The sequence below is a fragment of the Manacus vitellinus genome, unplaced genomic scaffold, assembly GCF_001715985.3.
Source record: "Manacus vitellinus isolate BGI_N305 unplaced genomic scaffold, ASM171598v3 scaffold_21_pilon, whole genome shotgun sequence".
Lineage (NCBI taxonomy): Eukaryota > Metazoa > Chordata > Aves > Passeriformes > Pipridae > Manacus > Manacus vitellinus.
In genome coordinates, this window is record NW_021939546.1 from 9584530 (window position 1) to 9604346 (window position 19817).

Sequence of the window (19817 nt, forward strand, 5' to 3'; positions counted from 1 at the left end):
GTATTTGGTCTTTCAGAAAGGCCCATCCCTCTGGTATATCTTTGTGAATGCTAAAGGGTTGGGTGTCCAATTGATTTGGAACATTTCTGACAAGAGACACCAGGGAGGATATCCCCGAAGCTTTCCAGGTTGTAGTTGCTCAAGGCTGATCCTTTAGTTCCAGACACAACAAAAAAAGTGCTAATAAATGTATTCTAGTCCTTAAGTCGCTTTAGAGTGCCTGTTATATACACTGATCTGTTGGATGTGCCTCTAATTAATTTTCTTTTAAGCATTCTCATTTAGGTAGTGAAAGAGGTGATTATGACGTCACTGTCTTGTTTGAAACAATTTTAGGTGCAGGGCATCCTCTCAGTGTGGGTGAATGACCAGCAAAATCTCTCAGTCCTTTCTTCAAGTTTCCAGGTTGTTATTGCTGGACTGGAACAGATTTTTCTTCCCCATCTCAAATCCTTGGACCTCATGATGTATGTGGATGCTTTCAGGGTCAAAGGGTGCTTGGTCATCTCCAGTACTGGATGTTCATCCTAATAGGTAGAAGTAGTCCTGGACACTCAACAAGATATAGCTGAATGACCTGTTTTTTGTAGAAATCTAGATCCTTGTCTCTCATGGAAGCTTATTTCCAGGGAATATTGGATTGTTTTCTGGATATTAGGGTGCAGAGCTCTCAGATATCCCTTAACTACGCAATAAATCTTTGTCATCTCATCCCATTAGCCACTAGTGGAAACAAAGAGGTTTGCTGCTCCCAAGCAGCTGTTAAGTAACTGTCCTTTCTGCTCAGAGATTTCCTTTGCCGTTGTTGCAGTGAGACAAAAAATATCCTGAAGTATGTGAAAAAAATTAAGACTTGGTGAAAAAAATTAAGACTTGGTGTAACTCACTTGTTATAACAATAATAAAAAAGGCTGCGTGAGCAATTCATTACTCTTTTTCTTTCAAGCACTTTAAAAGAAAAACAGAGCTGAAAATATTTCTTTGGGAGATACTGAAATACCTCATTAGGTCTTTCTTTTTATTGGCTATTAAGGTGATAATTCTGTAACAGGAATGAAAGTGAGGATGTATTTTGCTTTGATTTATGGAAATGTGTTAATTTGAACTGAATAGATCATTTCTGATCTTAGTGTTGGTTATCCAAGAGTATTGTTTTGTAATACATAGTTTCTAGTTTTATTAGTTTTATTTTAGATAAAGGAATTCTGATGGGGTCTGTGTTAATTCTGTGCAGTATTGGAGGTGTTTTGGGGGAAATGAGTAGCCAAGATTTAATAATCTGTAATTTAAGTCATTTTTTTGTTAAATGGAATAGTGTTCATTGCATACTTAATAGTTACAGAATTGCACGTCAAGCTAAGACTAGAAAGCACAAAGAAAATAATATGTATGTTTAATTAATTAAGTGAACCTTTATTCAGATCTTTCCATTTCAGTGAGATGACAAGTTTGCACAATAAAATAGTGAAAATGGTCAGAATAGCTTCATATTATCTCATTTTCTGAAGTGATCATTAAGTTTTCTGTCATGGTTCTGCAGCGTATGAATGGTAAGCTTTGTAAAGACTGGATTCCACAGAAGAGGTAACTCCCTGTAGAGTTTTAGTCAAACACTCATGTAATTGCAGTTAGTTGTATATTAAAGATTGAGTCCTCTACCATGAAACAGCTTTGTGGTTTCAGCAGTGTGCGTTTCTGGATTATTCAAGCCAGACAATTCAAGAAGGTGGCCACTATTGAGGGTACAGCGAATAAACTCGTGTTGCATTGAGAGAGACTCAGTTGTGAGCGAATAAACTCATGTTGCATTGAGAGAGACTCAGTTGTGCACTGCTCTTAGTGGAACAAGATGATGCAGCTTTCTTTTTAAAATTTTGGTATTCTAAATGTGATTTCGATATTGTAGACTACTTACGTTTTTAATTTAAGCAGTCTGACTCTGGAACCCAGTCTCATTCAGGAAGAAGGCCTGAACTAGAGATTGCAGAACTGGGGCCTTCACAGCACTTCTTTTTTTTCAGAAGAGTTGCTGTTTGTAAAGAAAACTTCCTATTGGAGAGGCCTCCAGATCATTTTTGTCTCCAAATTGTTCTGTGTACCAAATCTATAGAGTTTACAGTTACTGTTTATTTTCATTCTTCAGTAAGACTTTCCCTTCACCCTCCTGTCTCTGCACCTGTGTAGAACTTGGACTTCAGGTTTTCCAGTGTTGCTCTTGGCTTAGTGTGTTTATTTTAACCGTTCCTAATATTCTTCTGTTACCTGATAACTTGACAACTTGAACCTTACTAATTTGCTTTCCCCATCATCTTTTTACATCTACAAGTACGTATGACTCATGTAAACTTGTTCAAGTGCTGACTTGTTTGGGGAAAGACTTAAATTAAAGAAATAAGAGCCAGACAGAATGCAGATTGGGGTTTTCAATCAGGTTGCAGCTGCTGTTTTCAACTTCATTCTGTTTTTTGAGAAAATATGTTTAAACATGGTATAATATTCTAAAAATAGTATTATTCGTGAAACCAAACCAAATTTGTATGGCTTGTTTTGGTAGAGATAAAAATCTATATTTGGGTTGCACCTTTGCCCAATTCGTTTTGTTAACTGAACAGAATTTTATCTCTGCTTCACTTACAGTCTTATGTGTCTTTAACTTTGGTGCAGATCAATTTTCACCTTATTGTGGAAGAGAAAGACAAGGGTACAGATGGTAACAATAATGACTCTTGTCCCTCATTCAGAAAACTCTATAATATATTTTCATCTATACTGCCATTACTGGTAAACTGCAAACAGTGTCAGTAAAAAGAAATGAAAGACAGTAGAGGTCTTAATATTTTTTTATGTTTTTAGTTCCTATGTTAAAAACCAAAAACAAATCAAATATCTGATTCTTTTGTCATCTTGTTTTCTCGATTTTTTAAAAACATGTTTATTAGAAACCTGTTTCATATTGACTTTGAGAGCAAATAAAGATCTAGCTCTTCTAAGATGTAACAATAAACTTCTGAAAGTTTTAAAATTGCTTCCAATGAAATTGTGTTTGGGACACAAGCACAGGGAAGCAATACTTTAAAATAATATACTTCATAACATATAGAGGGAAATATATAATTTTTGAACACGTTAAATATGTTCTACATGAAAGATTTTTTCTATCTTATTAAGTGAAGGAGGGGTGTTTTTTTGGGTGGAAGATTCCATAGTTAAAGATGTAAACCAGCAATTTCTTGCTTCTATAGCACAACATAGTTCAGAGCTGAGATTAGAGAAACCCTGTAGAGTGGCTAATACTTGAGGGCATCCCCAACTAGAAAAGTATGTGAATTTAGGCATGGGAGGAAGGAAGGATCTGCTTTAAATTTAGTGTAGGGTCACTGAGTCTTAATGATAGATTAAACAAGGGAGGTGGAATAATGAATAGGGGTATGCAATGTGTAGCACTAATACCAGAAGTCCATGGTTTTCACTGGTTATTTAATGTCTTTTCCCATATGTTTCTGAATAGAGCAGGTTATGGCAGGGATGAGCTAAGGAATAGCTTTGTTAGTGAATTGTTAAATAGACTGCATTCTCTTTTTAAAAATGTATATTTATATAGGAGAGCTGCTTGCTAATGGCATAATCGGGCACCTTACATGCATATACCTTAAATGTAGCAGTGTTAGTAACTGTACTTGTAATTAATGTATGTTGATATTTTTAAAACACACTGAGGATTTGTCTGCATAATTGTCTTTTCCATTGTGAAACTAACAGCCACTATTTGGTTTAAGCAAAAATTAATTTCTGAATATCATAAACCTCAAAAGAAGTGTTGATTTGGCAGACATGCAAATGAAATGGAGGACATACCAAGAAATGTTTTTGTTAGTAGAAAGTTGACTGACAGCTCAATAAACCTTGTTTTATAGTTTATTTTAACTTGAATTCAGAATAACATGAATAGATTACCTATTCAAAGTCAACCACATCAAATAGTTTATTAAATTCATACTTACGAGTGATAAAAGATATCACCGTTTACTTTAGAGTTCCTACAGAGTTTGCACATGTAAGAGTCTGCCAACTACCTGATTCCAGTAACCCAGGTGAACCAGGAAAGGCACCAGTTGAGTTATTGATGGGTTTTTGGACGACCCATATTCTCTTTTGTGTGGTGATGATACCAGCGAGTCTCTAGAGAAATGGCACTTTGCACATAATTTTTGTTTTGGATAATTGATATAACGCACAAAACCTTTATGGCTCATCTTCCATTTTAGATGGACCTAGTTGGCTGGCCCTGGGAATAAAAGGGCTGCAGACTCAGTCTGCTCATCTCTCTTCACTAAGCAGCAGGCTTGCTGTGACCTTTAAGCCTAAAAGTGGTGGGAAGAGAGAAGTAAAACACTGGCGTTGGAGGTATTGGGGATTTCTTTGTATGGAAGGACTGCACAACCCTCTGCATGACTGTGGTACTTTGCTTCATGAAATTCCTAGACTGAACTAATTTTTCATGTCATATATAAATTTGCAAATATTTCCTAATTATTGACCATTTACAAAAGTTTGAATAGATTTCATGTTGTCTCTAGTAGCAATAAAACATGCTTTCTCACAAAAGTGTATTTCATTGATTGTCTAGAGACAGTAAAAACACAACAGAACACTGATTTTGTGATGTTCTGTTTCTTAGACCAAAATTGGGAGGATTATCACTTAAAATAAGGATTGCTCTGAAGCACATGAGGTTTATGCATTTTCTAAGACTGAAATTGAATCAGATTCTATTCTGAAACATGTTTGGGTAGGAGTGGAGGAAGACACTGTTAGTCGATGAATGTGTTAAGGAGCATATTTCTTGGAATTATAATATGAGATTTGGGGGAGATGATGATAGGACCAAACTGAAAAGAAAATTCAGGGGAAAGGTTTAGGGGTTTTTTTGGGTTTTGTTTGTTAGTTTGGGTTGGGTTTTTTGTTTGTTTTGGTTTTGGGTTTTTTTGGATTTTTTCCCCTTTTTTTCCTTTTTTTTTTCCTCTCCCCTGTATGAATACAAATTATGCACTTTACTATGATTAAATACAGCAAGAATTGGACATTTAACTTTCATTCTTCTCCTTACTAGATATGAGTGATTACTTTTGAAACTCTTGAAACCAGGTATGGAAGTGATGAAAGACCAGTGAACGTATTCATCGTGCTTGGGCTGTTGCAAACCAGTTACTTTTTAAATCAAGATGAGGGTGTTTGACTTCAATTACATTTGTCTAAAATTTTCTTTTGTTCAGAACACGAGAGCCATGAAAATGTAAAAAATGTCCTTTCCACTGCAAGAGTCACACTGACTATCTCTTTCACTAATTCAGAGCCTGGAAATAATCTTCAATGTCCTTATGAGTGGGAGCCTGACTATGTCCACAATAATCACTGTACTATAACTTAAGACAACTAGTTCCTTAGAAAGGAAATGACACAGCCAATACAAGATACAGGAAAGTGTATCACTGAAGAGCAATTTTTGTCACTGATTTCTGACAGGGGAAGTGAAACAGATTGTAAGACAGGAGCTGCAAAATTGTACTGATTTGTGCAGCAGTCTGACTATATGCACAAGTGATGAGGACAAGGTGGGACCAAGCCTGTGTAACTGCCATGCACGTTTTTTCTTTCTTCCCAGCCTTAGTTCATATTTTACCATTACCCAGTAGTGACAGTAACTTCTGATAAGTCTGACAGATATTAGGATGGACAGAATGTGTATTTAATAGTTTAAATTGTGTTTTCATACCAGTTTTAAATAGCTTGGATCAAAGTCTTGGTCATGTACTTAACTTCATGATCAGTAAGTGTCAAGGTACATTTTCCTCCAAGTAACTGCTTTAAATTCTGAGATAATTTATTAGGACTGTCCATTAAGTCTGCTAAGTAGGGAATCCATATGGAGAGACTTGTCCCTTCTGATGGTCTTTCATGAGGTTAACCCAGACACAAACTGTTATCCTGGTGCAGTCCTCTGTTACACTTAGTAGACCAGCTGTTTCAACTATTGGTTTTCATATGGCTTTCTTTAGCTCCAGAGATCATAGAACTGATCTTAATTGCACTTTTCTAATTTGATGTTTTCCATATCCGTCTTACTCCCAGAGATACCTTAATTCAGATTACATATTGTTTTATCTGTCTAGCTTGAGCACTGTTCTGCCCTGGGCTGCAGCAGAGTCCAGAATAACCCTCTGGATGTCACAGAATTTTTCTGTCATGCTTTGTGAAGTACTCTGAAATCTTCTGGAAGGTGGTAACTAAAAGTAACGTTTTCTGTAGTGAAACTAAGATCTCATTCTTCCTGCCAAATGCAGGATCTTGCTCGAGTGTAGTCCTCCAGAGTTTGTTTAAAGGGTCCTAAAATGTTAATTTTTAATGGAAGCAAAATAGCAGATATTTGGCCATTTATCAACATCTCAGGATGTAAAATCAACTGGAATTGGGACCTTGGGAGTAAAAATATTAGAAACTGTATTTACCCTTCATATTGCAGCTGAATGTTTTGTCAAAAGAGTGGTTGCCTGTTGATAGTTATCTGGTAGTAGATGATTGAGTAGCAGTTGCATGTCATCTTTCATAATGTGCAGGGAGATCAGTCAAAAGTTTCCACAGAGCAGTGTTTTGTCATTTAGGCTACTAATAAGTATATTTTCTCAAATGACCATTCCTACTGAATGGAAAAACAAACTAGGACTTCCAAATGTATCTTTTCTGTGTCAGTGCACTGTATGTAGAACAAGCAAACAAGCGAACTTCAAGTATTATCATTGATTTTATTTTGTTAGTAGAAGTCTTTAAGGCATTTTCAAATAAATTCGTAAAATTGTTTTGGCAGTAAGTCTTTGTTGTTTGATCTCTTTTAACCCTAATCACATCTTCCTTTCAATCTCTAATGTCACAGCCAGCTCACACTCTTAATTCTTTCATACCCTATTTCAACCTTATGCTTGTGTGCTGCTAAAATGATTTTTTTCCTGTGGGTTGTTTTTTTTTTCTTTTTTCAAATACTCGTGTCTCTTGCCTCAATTTCTTAAGAATGTGTTTTCCCTTCTTCTTCTATAGGAATTTGTTTCTTCTTTTAACCTTCTATTAAAAAATTCAAAGGGTCATGCAGTTTTAGGTTCAGAGGGGATTATCACAATTAGGTCTCCTAGGCACTACAAGCAATGAATAATAATAATTATGTGGGCTGAACCTTTGTGCAGTGCAGGCCATATAGCAGCAACCAGTAACTTCTGCATCAAGTTCAGAAGATTGTAACTTGCATTTAGCAATAATGCTGTTCTAAAAAGATAGCTAATTTAAGGGATTTAAAAGAGGAGATCAGCAAAGAGATTTCTTTATTTCACAGAATTAAAATATACATGTATGCTGTCAGAAAACGGAGGCATTGAGAATAAAACTAGTATTTTAAAGACAGACAGTTGTATGTAGAATTTGAATATAATGAATAATATAGGGAATATACTCAACATTTGCCACATGCTGTGGCCCAGGAAAGGGCCAATCCAAAGCAGTGGCAAAAAGTAATATCTGGTAGTTTGAAGAGAGCTCAGATTAATTCTCAAACCTTGTCTGGACAGGAGGCTGAGCTTGGGAAAATATCTTGCTAAATATTTGAGGGAACATGTCATGTTTGGAACATCTCATGTGCTTGGAACATCCATCTTTTCAGATTATATTGTAGGTGTGTGAGTGTATATATATATTATATATATATATATATATATATATATATATATAATTCATGAGGCAATCAGAAGTTCACATGTCAGAAGATTCAGTAGAGTTTAGTTGTAGCCTTGCTTTTATTTTCTGTTTCAAAATTTGCAAGTTTCAACCACAAAAATATGCTGCTATTACCCAATGATCCATTTTATTGTGGGTTGTAGTGTTAAGATATGCACTTGGCGCAGATCCATTAAAAAAGGTCAAATGACATCCAAGAAGGGTTGGTTTAAATAGGAGATCCAACAAATGAAGTAAAGGATAATGAAGTATGAATAATTGTGAAATTATGAAAGTAATTTATTCACAATGTTATTTCTATTACTAAAAGGAATCTGCCAAAGGCTTCTTTGCAAGCATTTACAAAATGTAATGAATTTTAAGTGTTGTTACATTTAATGAATTTTTAAATAATCTGGTGATTCTCCAACTGGATGAGCTTCTGCTAAAAACTTCTAGTTGAGAAAAATTTCTTAATTATTTGATTAAGTGTTACAGCTCAGAAATATAGTTGCTTGATGAGGCTGTAAAGTGAGTAGGGGATGTCTTGGAAGGTGTGTCTCAGCTGTAGAACAAGAGGACAGAACACAGCAAAATAACTTAGGAAAAAGCAGTTTATTTTCTCTTAATTTATGACATTTAAAGTTTGCCAGTAGTATTTCACATAAGTAATTCAGACTAGCTGTAGTCCTCAAGAATTTACAGAAGTGAAATGAAAGTAATGGGGGTTGTTTTTTTTGGATTTTGTTTGATGGCTCACTATGATGGGTGTAAATCTCAGGGAATGAGACTATAAGTGTTTACTCGGGGAGTAAAGAATCCATATGCCTTTCTGGAAGTGATGCTGGTTCCTTATATTTAGTACCTAATTATCCTAAAAGAGCTGTTTTTTTACTAAAGTATTATGGTGAATCATCTCTCTGTTAGAGTTCTTGTGTGCTTACGGATTCTTTCTCCTGAAAGTTTTCCTTCCTCCACCATTTAAAAATACATAACAGCATAGCAATATTAACTTTGCATTTACTTATCCAGCCACTTAATCTTTCAAAGTAGTTCCCTGTTTCTCCTTGCCTCATCTCTCAAATTGAACATAGTGTTTATGTTATTTATTTAATCCTGAGATACATGAAGTTCTTACTGCACCTTTCTAGCCATGAGAGGCAAAATTCGTGTACTTCAATCTCTTTTCTAGATATTGAAATGAAAGAGTTGGAAACAAAAAAAGAATGTATTTGCTGGTTTTTGCTCAGTGTTTAATATCTAGTCTTGGTTTGAATTCTTATCAGCAGTGTCACAAAAAATCACACATTTGAACGATTCCACAAAGGTTTGTAATGAAGATGTTGGCACAAGATTTACTGAGTGCTACATTACAATACAACCTATTTTTAACAGTAGTTTGAACTGGGTTTATTTGGGTTTGAACGCTTTCCTGTACACACTAAAGTGAAAGTTGGATGCATTAGTGGCATTTCTGTACATAAAATGTGTTTAGTTGCAGGAAAATGATACACAAAAACTTAGCAGAAAATTTTCTATTGATTTTTTTTTTCTCTGTGTGTTGTAACTCACTGATGAATTCTACTTTGTATGTGTCTGACATACAATGGACATTCAGGTTCTCTCAGGGCCATTTAGGAAGGTTTGAAATTGCATATTGTTTTTAATTTAAAAATGAAACAGTCCTAATCAGAGGGAAGAGAATACTACTTGCAGGAAGTATACACATTTTTGTGCTTTTATTTGTTTCAATTTTACTTGTCATAATAGAAAAAGCAAGTAATGTATTTTGGACATTGAATTAAAATGTATTATCTTAGAATTTATTCTACATTAAACAAGACACAAGGTTTCAAAGCTTTAGTCTACTAAAGGAGAAAACTTAGTAAATAAAGACCAGAATATTTTCAGAGGTATTAAAAGCAAGAATAGTAATTTAAAGGAAGAGCTATGAAATAAAAAAACTAATTAGAGAATGAATTGTAAAGCACACAGTTGAGTTCCTATGCATTTCATAAAAGTGCCGAATCACAACTGACTTTTGACTCATAGACTTGGGCAGGTGAGGTTTTCTTTTGCATTCAGTATATAGATTTTAAATATTTACATTAGAAGTGTATTTTTTTTCCTTTAGATTACAACAGAGTGAATTGAGTATGGGTAAATGTAAATAGCATAGAGAGTCTTCCTTAGAGAGTTTCGGTGGTATAAAATTTGTGAGAGGCAGATGCTGCTATTTAAAAATAGCCCAATTATGACATCTTAATTCACTAATTGAAAGCATTCCATAGTTTAAACTTCAGTCAGCTGCTAGAAGGAGAGGCAGGTTATCACTTATGTCTTTAGAATTGCATTATTATTTCTAAAGTAAAGGCTACACTAAAATGAAAATTTGATTATTAAAATAACCTTCATTTTTTAATTTTTAAATGTAGTTTTTAATATTATGTATTGGAAATACAAGAATGCAAACAAAATTGTGAGTGGAGCAGATTTATATCACCATACCCCTTAAAGGAGTCTTGGGTAAAGTACTCTGAGAGTTCTGTTTCAGGTGCTAATGTCAGTGGTGCTTCACACAGTATATTACATTACTCTCTATATATAGAGTATATCCCACCTGTGGGTTGTTAGTTAAAATTACTGCACATCTCACTTTTTAAAGTTAAGAAATTCAGGGTTTTTTTGATTTCTTGCTGTCCTTTTCCTGATAAAATGCAAAATATGTTTTCTCTACGGTGAGAAAATTTTAAGTGTGGAACACTTTGATTTGTCATTTTCTTTCCTGACATCTTCAGTTTGTGTCCTGCACTTTTCTGTTACTACCAAGTCTATTGCAATAAGTTGTGGCAGAGATGCTGATTCAGAAAATCTTTCTTTATAGTTTTGCGTCTCTGTATTTATAATGCTTGTTAGTCCCTAGTTAACTGAAATTATCCTTTAATCTGACTTATCTTTTTGTTCATGGCTATTGATAACATCGCTATCCTTTCAGATTCACTATTTTGACACCTTTGACACTTCTCTGTGCTTAAAAACTTAGTAGATTCTGTCCCTGCTTCCCATGTATTACTGCAGATTCCCAGTGCTCTTTGCTATCTGTCAGTGGAATTTTGCCTGGCAGAGATGTTAAAGGCTTTCCTCTATAATCCTGAAGCCTATCACTTTATCACTGGGTTTGCCTCCTTCCTTTCCATCTTTCTTCACCAAAATACTCTGCTTACTTTGCACTTCTTTGTGTCATTGCCTCATCTGTATCGTTGCTGCCTCCTAAAAATTTTGGTTGCTTGTCTTGGCCTCTTCTCTGTTACAATGTCAAAGTCAAGATTCTCGCTGTACTATCAGTGCCCTGCGAAACCTTGGTCTGTCTGCATCTGTTCTCGTTTCCCTGCATCCCCCAACTCACATTCCACATTCCTCACAGTCCTCTGACTTTATTGCTCCTTTTGTCTGCCTTTCATGCACTCATTTTTGCACTGTCTTTCATGCTGCCTATGTGCCTGGAACAGTCTTTAGCATCTCAGCCAATTTACAGCTTTGCATAAATTATATTTAATAATAAGACTAACAAAAGTTCATTATCTACATTATTTCAATTAACTTTATACCTGCATAAGCAGAAAACAGCCTGAGGGAAAGTACTGTTAAACTGTGTTGTGATTTGTTGTGATTCAAAGATACAGATTCAGGCATGGCAGTTCTTTGATGATTCAGCATAAATTTAATTTTAAAAAATTATTTACTAAGTGTTAGATTATTGTTTTTGACAATAGATTTCAGATTTTCCTAATTCAGAGGTAAGAAAATAGCTGCTTATTCTTGCTAAGTAAAATCACCAGAAGATTGTCATCATCACACTGCCTGGTAGAGACTTTTTGCCCTGTGATGCATTTTGCTTCATTTTATCCTTACTAATATGAATGTGGAAGGACTTTAAATGTTATATTAACTTCATATCTACAAATAAAGTGTATCTTTTGTGTTTAACCTTGCTTTTAAAATAACATACTCATCTGCTTAAAGGAACCAGTGAAAGATAAGAAAGTAACACCACCTGTATCTGGGAAGTTTTCTGTGTGTTGGCTACTTTGACATATGGGTTTTCTTCAAATATTAAACCTTGTTTAATATTTTAGCTCCCTTCAACACCAGTGAAACTTCATATGGTGTTCCAGCATCATTGTATAGCTGCAAGGCAGGGCATTCTGCAGGAATTATACTTTTCCAAGTAAAACTTCATCTGAAATACATGGGAGCATTTTTTTGGTTTAAATGGTTGTATCGATACTGTTCACAGCTGAGTTGTGAAACCAAATAGATGTGCCTTTAATTTGTTTTTAAGTGATCTCATATATTCTGGAGATGATAATCTGAAGGGTGGCTGCCATAGTAATGTGCCAGTCACCATGGCATCTGAACATTATGAAAAGAAATTCTGGGCTGCACAAAGACAATGCCACCAATTTGTATTTCAAACTGATCAAAGGTGGGGGACCAAAAAGTTTGCCAATAAATGTAGCTCAGTGGATGGCACTAAAACTTAGAGTTTGCTTTACATGAATTCAGAAAGATTTTGGTCCTCCTGTTGCCTCCTATTGAATTTATAAGTGAAAGCCTTAACACAGACTTTGTCCATTTACTATGCTAACTTTTTTTGCAGTTGTGTGAAGAGTGTGGCTGTAGATTTTTACTTCACTGGCCCAGTGAAGGAGCAGTTTATGATTTTACTTTATGTGAATCTTTAGAACTTTTTCCTTCTTACGGAATTTTTAACTTTAGGGTGAAATTAAGTCAGTTAATGAAGAGAAGGGATTTTCTGTACTCAATTGGTAAATATTCTAATCTCTGAAACATTTTACAATCTGCTTTCGTAATAGTGTTCTAATTATCAAACAAACCTAAAATTAAATAGTTATTTAAAAGCAAGTTTATTTTATCATAAATAATAGATTGTGGCTTGTTGTTTGAAAGAACACTGCCTTGGCGTGAACTCCAAATCCAGTTATGATCTTAACTCAAGCAGTTTGTTTAATCAAACATTACTCTAATCAGTCTTACATGGTCCTCTACCCAGCCAGGCCTGTCTATAACAACTGGTTTATTCTGCGACGAGTTGCTCAACAGATGTCATTCTGGTAGAATAATGCAGCAGAATACTTGTGCATTGGCTAAAATTACTTCAACTTTGATCACTTTTGTCCAGCACATCAGTCTGGCATTGTGCTTTATACCAACATAACACTTTACCCCGAGCATGCCTTTCAAGCTTAGAATAGCAGAGGAATGTTATTGAATTCAGTGCAGTTACAGATGAGTTAATGAAAGAAGGGAAATACTGTTTTTTTCATAATGCCTTTCTGTTGTACTTTGGAATTAAAAGGGAATTTGAGGAATGTGACTTCCGAGTTATTTATTTTTACTTCTGAAGGCTTTTTGAAAACAGTATTATGCAGTCCCATTGATCCCGTGTTTCTGTAAATAAGTTGCACTTGTTATTTAAAAATAGCTCCTTTTAGAGTTTTACATTGTGAAAATAATATTAGTAAGACTTTCTGATGGGTAACTGGACAATAAATATCTCACAGGGACAGTTTATCCTGGTTTTTAATGCAAGAAAACTAAAGCAGCAAAAACCGTATTCTTGTGATCACAGATAAGGATTGCTACATTTTGATGGGCTGTTGTGGGGTCAGTACAGAGTAACATCTCTACCTGGATACTAAGCTGTCAAGGATACAAAGAGGAAACGCTAAAAAGAAGTCCACTTTTAAATTTTTTTTTTAGTTAAAATAGAGATGTAATTTTTTTTAAATTTAAGCATAGCTACCGGGTCAGTCTCCCTGTGAAAGCTGCTGAACAAAACCAATATTAACATAAAGGGTATCATGTTATCAATTTACCAGTTTTAGAAAAAACTGAGAGAGATCTCAAGGATTCTAAAATGAATACAGTGAATGTAAAACCGAGCTGAAATTCCAACCCAAATATATGTTATGATACTGAAATGTCCAGGTAAGGAACCCACATGGTCTAAATTTCATCCTTTAGTGAGATACAGACTCAAGAGTTGGAAGTATTGTATCTTACTCTTGGATGATAAACTGAAGCACTTCTTTTCCACTTATTTGTGCAGAATATTTATGTTAATAAAGCTTCAAGTTGAGAGAATTGAAATTATTATCTGCATATATAGTCTATGTATTAGATCTATCCAGAAATGTGAGACAGTTCTTCACAATTTTTACTGAGGAGCACTTTATTAGTATGAAATAGTTCTACTAAAAGTAGTGAGAATGAGCAGCAGTAATTGAATGGAAGATCTGAAAATACAGTAAGAGCACTGTACTTTGTGTTTGATCTTGATATGTTCTCAGTTGTATGTATTTGTTGGCAAACTTGCAGCCCTGCCACTGAAGAGTCTTTTGAAGAATGTTGCCCAATCAACATTTGTGAGCCAGGGGTATGGTGGAAATCCCTGCCTTGTCCCTCACTCTCCTTAGGATCTTTACAATGATTAGAACAATTATTTCACCACTTAATATCTTCACAAGTATTCTTCATCCATCTCTTGGTGTGCAAAATTTGAAAGAAAGGGTCCATGCAACATTTCTCTCTAAAGACAATCCAGGTAAAGTTTTGGTGCTATTTCATTGTGCAAACACATTTGTAGATAAATATGTACTGCCAGATGTTTCACGTTTCGAGGGAACATATGTGCATTCCATATGTTTATATTACCTTACTGTAGAGTCAAACCTCAACTGTGCTTCAGTGCTGAAGCTATGGCAAGTATTGATTAATAGGCAGGATCAAATGATATCAGATGTTTTTGTTTTATTGTATTATCTTCCTGAGAATGGTAGTTTAGAATCGTCTTTCATTAATTTTTTGAATATGAAACCTTTATCTGTATGGGTTATGTTAGTATTTACCATTTTTACAAATTTCAGCTTACTTCCTGATTTTTGTAAACTACTTCTCTGTTCAGAAAAAGTTGTTAACTCGAGGTAAGTGCACTAGACTGCAAGCAGGGTGCTAGCTCATATCTTTTTCTACTGACAACTGTAACATAGTTTTTTCAATTGCTTTTGCCAGTATTGTGTGTAAACCTATGGACCAGATCTGAACCTTAGAGTGTTGAAGAAACCAGTTTTACAATAATTAGGAAAAAATAAAAATAAAAAAGTCAGGGTATGTTGAAAACAATGCAGTTTGCCTGTATTGCTTTTGCTACAGCAAATTCTGATTTATTTTTTTTCCTTTAACCAGGTAAAGAGGAATGTGTATGACCTGACTAGTATCCCTGTCCGTCACCAGCTGTGGGAAGGCTGGCCCTCTTCTGCCACAGACGACTCAGTGAGTACCTTTGGTTCTCATTTCATTTCTCCCTGCAAATAGCTGATCTTACTTGGATTTTTGATGGGAGTCACTCAGTAGCTTTTACTCTCACGTGCAGTAACTTAACATTACAAATACTTCAGAGCTTTGTCTTGAAAGATACAAATGCTGAAGATTTGGATTACTGAACTACATGGAAATTATTCATGTGTATCAGATTTGGTGCATGTTTTAGACAAGGAGATGTGTTCTAGACTGAAGCAAAGCTGCACAGAATTTTGGAAGTTGAAGAAGTCTATTGCAGTGATGGAACTGCAGGGAAAAAGTCCTTGGTTTTATGTATGCTTTGCATGCACATCTAGATATTTTACCAAGATAGTTCACCATATGTATGCTTGATCCTGTGCCTGGCTTCAAAGCAGGAGATGTTCCTGCTGGAATCAGTGGAGAGTCACTGTTGGTGACAGAATCCACTTGTGAATTTGCCTACAAATTCATGAAGTTGTGGGACTTAACCTGCAGAATTCCATTAAATACTGCACTTGGTTCCTTGCATGGTTGCCCCTACAGCATGTTTTACAGCACATCTTTCAGTTTTGCTCGGGTTATTTTCTTACAGTGGTATGTTACCAATGCCAACCTAGTGAGGTCTACCTTTATTTAGAAAAAAACAAAATAAATAAATTCACTAAAAAAATGCCTAAGAGGCTAAAATTATTATGTAGTTATGTCGTATGTCAATTTTGTGACCCAAGAAAAATGTATAAAAATGAAGTTTTTATATTTTTATAAAATCATTCATGTAAACTATAGGTTGAACCGGAGCGTTGTACAAAGTGAAAATGCAGTTGGGGATTGCTTTCTCTAAATTTTGCCATTATCTTTGATGCTTTACTTTCCTGTTTGTTTCTACTCTCTTTTTGTAAAGGGAGAATTGCTGTTCGAATATGGCTGCTGTGTTTTTTGCTCTGGGTAAAGGATTTAAGCCAATTAAAAAAAAAAAAAAAAAGCAAAGACTGTCTGGATTTCTAATATACTTGTAAAACATATCTGTGGTAATGTTTACAGAAACAGTAGTTGAGAAAGGTGGGTAAATCTCTGTCCCTGTATTCAAGAGCCTATCTGGGCTGATGGATGCAATATCTGAAATAACAGCATGGTGTCATGTGGTAATTACAGTCTTTGAAATATGGATCCATTTTAACATTTTATTAGTTTACATTAGCCTAAAAAAGAATTGGAAACTCAACACTTTTAATCTGTTTTCCCACAGCTGTTCAGTTTTCACGTGTTTTCTCCCCCCCTTTGCTTTTGAATAGGATACCTCACGTGTGTAAAACTCATAAATCTGTTTTAAGTCTGTTTTTACAAGTGACATTGTTGCAGGTGAATCTTTCCCCTTTTCATCTTTAATGAAATCGGTGAATGTCGAGTCATCTGCTCTGAAGCAGAGGAGTCCTCAGAGCTCACTGCGAGTCTGGTGGAGCTGGAACTTGTCAGCTGTGTAAACAGATTTGAATGTGTTGCCAACAAAAATATAATTAATTTCTCTCTAAAATTAGAGGCCATAGCTTACTGTTTATAAAGATTTAATGTTCGCAACGCCTGCCTGTGATTCTGTGATCTGAACATTTTTTCCTTTGCAAATTAGAAATATTAAGTAATAATTACTTTAGTAATTAGTGATGATCTCTTGAGTTCAGTGGCAAATTTTTAAAATCAGTTTTTCTGTCATGAGTTTTTAATTTGCTGTATTGTAGCATAGTGCCCCATTGCAATTAAGGAGTTAAAGAAAGACTTGATTAAAATACTTTTTTCATTTGCATGTTATGCAGCATAAGAAATACTTTGTAATACCACGGGAGGTTTTTTCTGTGCAGTTCTCGTTAACCTTTGGCTTAGCAAACAGGACAACTAAATAGACTTGGCATAATTGGATTCCTGTATCATCTTGAGTCTCTTATGAACCTGACAGACTACAGTCTTCTGACATTATCAGGAAATTTAGTGGAGTCAATAGTAATTTAAAACATTGTTGCTTCATCTCCCTTTAGAGTTAAGGTATGTTCTCTGCTTGTACTATCTAATGGAATATGGGATACTGTATGAATTGTCAATAACTCTTTCAGATCCTTTGCACACTTTCACCAGGGAAATGGGTATCAAAACCTCCACAAGCAGGAGAATGTTTTCATGCTGTGACAGTTTGATTGTGGGAAACAAGGCGTACATAGGCCGTGGAAATCTTATTTCACCGTTTGGCAAGGACATCTTTTTAGCTTTTATTGTGCCCGAATAATTTTAATGCCACAAATTATGTCTGTTCTGCTTATTAGAGTGCAAACAAAGTAAATGTATGAGTTTTAAATCATTATTTTTTTAATGAGTTTGCATAAGTAAAACTTTGATACAACCAAAGGCTTAATTTATCTATTTTGTGTTTATATCATCAACCGGTACAGTGAAGTCTTGAAGATTATCCTAGAAAATAAAAAAAAAAAATTAATTTGATTTAAATTGAATTAATTCACAATTTGTTCTCAATTTTTGTTTTGGATTTTGTAACAACCTTAACATTGCAGAGCTCATAAAACTAGAACCATGCCAGAATAATATACTGAAATTTCTGAAGTGTATTCCATTTCTTTTTGCTGCATTGGCTGAACTTGTAGACTTTCACTGGTAATTACCACTATTGTCAAGTGGAATGAGCAACTTTCAAATGTGTGTACATTGAAAGAAAAATCTGGGATCAGTCATAGGTGGTGTTTTAGTTACAGTTTTTACATGGAAACATTGGGATTTTATTTACATAAGTACAGGAGACTTTTTGGATATTAGCCTTACACAGGTATGTTTGAGGTAAAACCTTTTTCCCCCGTGAGGTCACTTTTTTTATTTCAGTAGAATGAGTTCTTGTTTTGGTAGCACGGAACAATGCCCAATACAAGAAGAAGGAGAGAGGTTGCTTTTGTGCTGCTTTTGTTCTTGGTATTTAAGCTAAAGATTTTTTCTTAATTGGTTCATTGTTCTAAAGTTTGGCACAGCAATGAGAAATTCTGCTTCTTCGTAAGTAACGACAGCGAGCATGTCAAAATGGAATATGTTCCTGCATTAAAAAGATGTAAAAGTTTTAGGATGAGGTTTGAGGGTGGGAAGGGGGAGAGAGACAAAGCCAGAAGATGAAGCACAGTGTTGTAACTGTGCCCTTGCACACAGAGCCTGTACAGAGGAACATCCATCCTCCTGCCTGCTGCTGGTAACACTTTGTTCCCAAAACAGTACGGTTGGTCAAGACCTTGTATCCTCATTTCAAGAGAAGTAACTCTACTTCTTCATTATATAGATAAGCTGTTGGGTATTTGTTCAGGCAGAAGTAGGTCTACACTGAGAAGTTACTCAGCTATTCTGCTGAACAGTCTACATTTCAGGTGGGACACGTATGTTACCACTGACATGTTGAGGTTCTGCATCATCTCTTGTGAGTGTGACCACCTTCCATTCTGTGATGGCTGTAGCAGATGTGGTTGATGTTCCTTAGCTGAATTTATTAGAGAATTCTGGGCTATAATCAAAAATCTCAAATGATCTAATTAGCACTGCTGTTATATTTAGTCATTTCATTGCTGAGTACTAAGCACAGTGTCTGCACAGATAAAAATTAAGAATGCTGATAAATAATGTTCTGGTACAAAGAGAAACCATTTATGACACTTCTTGGCTGATCTCCAGATTTTTGAAGAGGTTGGGTATTAAGCATCTGAGTAATTAGTATTTGGGAGTATATGTTTCTTTCCCTTTCCAGGTCTTACAGTTCTGAACAGAAAGTTCATTACCACATGCTGTCATTGTGATATGAAAACAAGTTGTGAGGTTTACATATGCTGGCTGTTTAATTGTAATGGATGCCATGTCTGCATTTACTGCATCATTTGAAATCTTCCCTGTGGAATTGATATGACTAAAGAATGAATAGTCCTGACAGAGAAAGTACCTACTAATCAGAAGCGTAAAATTCTCTATATTTAAATTAAAATACCTACCTCATTTGAAAATACTCAACTATTTTTTTTCTGTGTGAGAATATCATAATTATAATTTGGATTGTCTGTACTGTTAATTACTTTGTGTGTTACTTTCCTTCTGTGGTTCTCATCAGTGACTTGCAGTACAGTAGTAGAGTGAATCTGGCAGTATCCTTTCATTTTAGATACATAGAGAAATACTTGAAGTTTGTTTAGTTGTATGGGTTCAGAAGTATGTAAAGTTTCAATTTAACATTTCTGCTATAATCCCAAGTTCGTAACAAAAGTTAAGTTTTCAGACAATTCATGGTAATTATGAAGCAGCAAATTACTCATCATTAGGAAATATAAAAGTAACTGAGTAATTTAATAAGCAGTTTCTAAATATGTTTGTTTTAGATAACATTCTGACTTTGACTTATGGCTTGCTTGGATTTTTTTTGTGCATGAAAGTATGATGAATTACCATGTTCTTTCTCCAGAAAAACCAAGGAGGTTACAGTTGTTCCTTGACAATTTTTTTAAACCCTCAGTGCTTCTGTTTGATGTAAGGATAGTGGGATGGCAGTAGCTGTGATCTCAGAAGTCTGGGAAAATTAAGATCACCCCTCTTAGTGCCCATGAAAGGGGTTATAACTTATAGCTTTTATAACTTATTTCATGCATGAATTTAAAGGTCAATAAAATCATAGAATTTTA

The 19817-nt window shown here is 35.0% G+C and overlaps 1 protein-coding gene across 1 annotated transcript in view; it reads left to right on the forward strand.

Annotated features, from left to right (window-relative positions):
• FAF1 (Fas associated factor 1) overlaps positions 1-19817 on the forward strand; it is a 155914-nt gene that overhangs the window by 65889 nt on the left and 70208 nt on the right. Inside the window, exon 8 of the mRNA XM_008925207.3 lies at positions 15025-15111. Within this exon, the coding sequence (XP_008923455.2) occupies positions 15025-15111 (87 nt within the window). The remainder of the gene's footprint in view (positions 1-15024; positions 15112-19817) is intronic.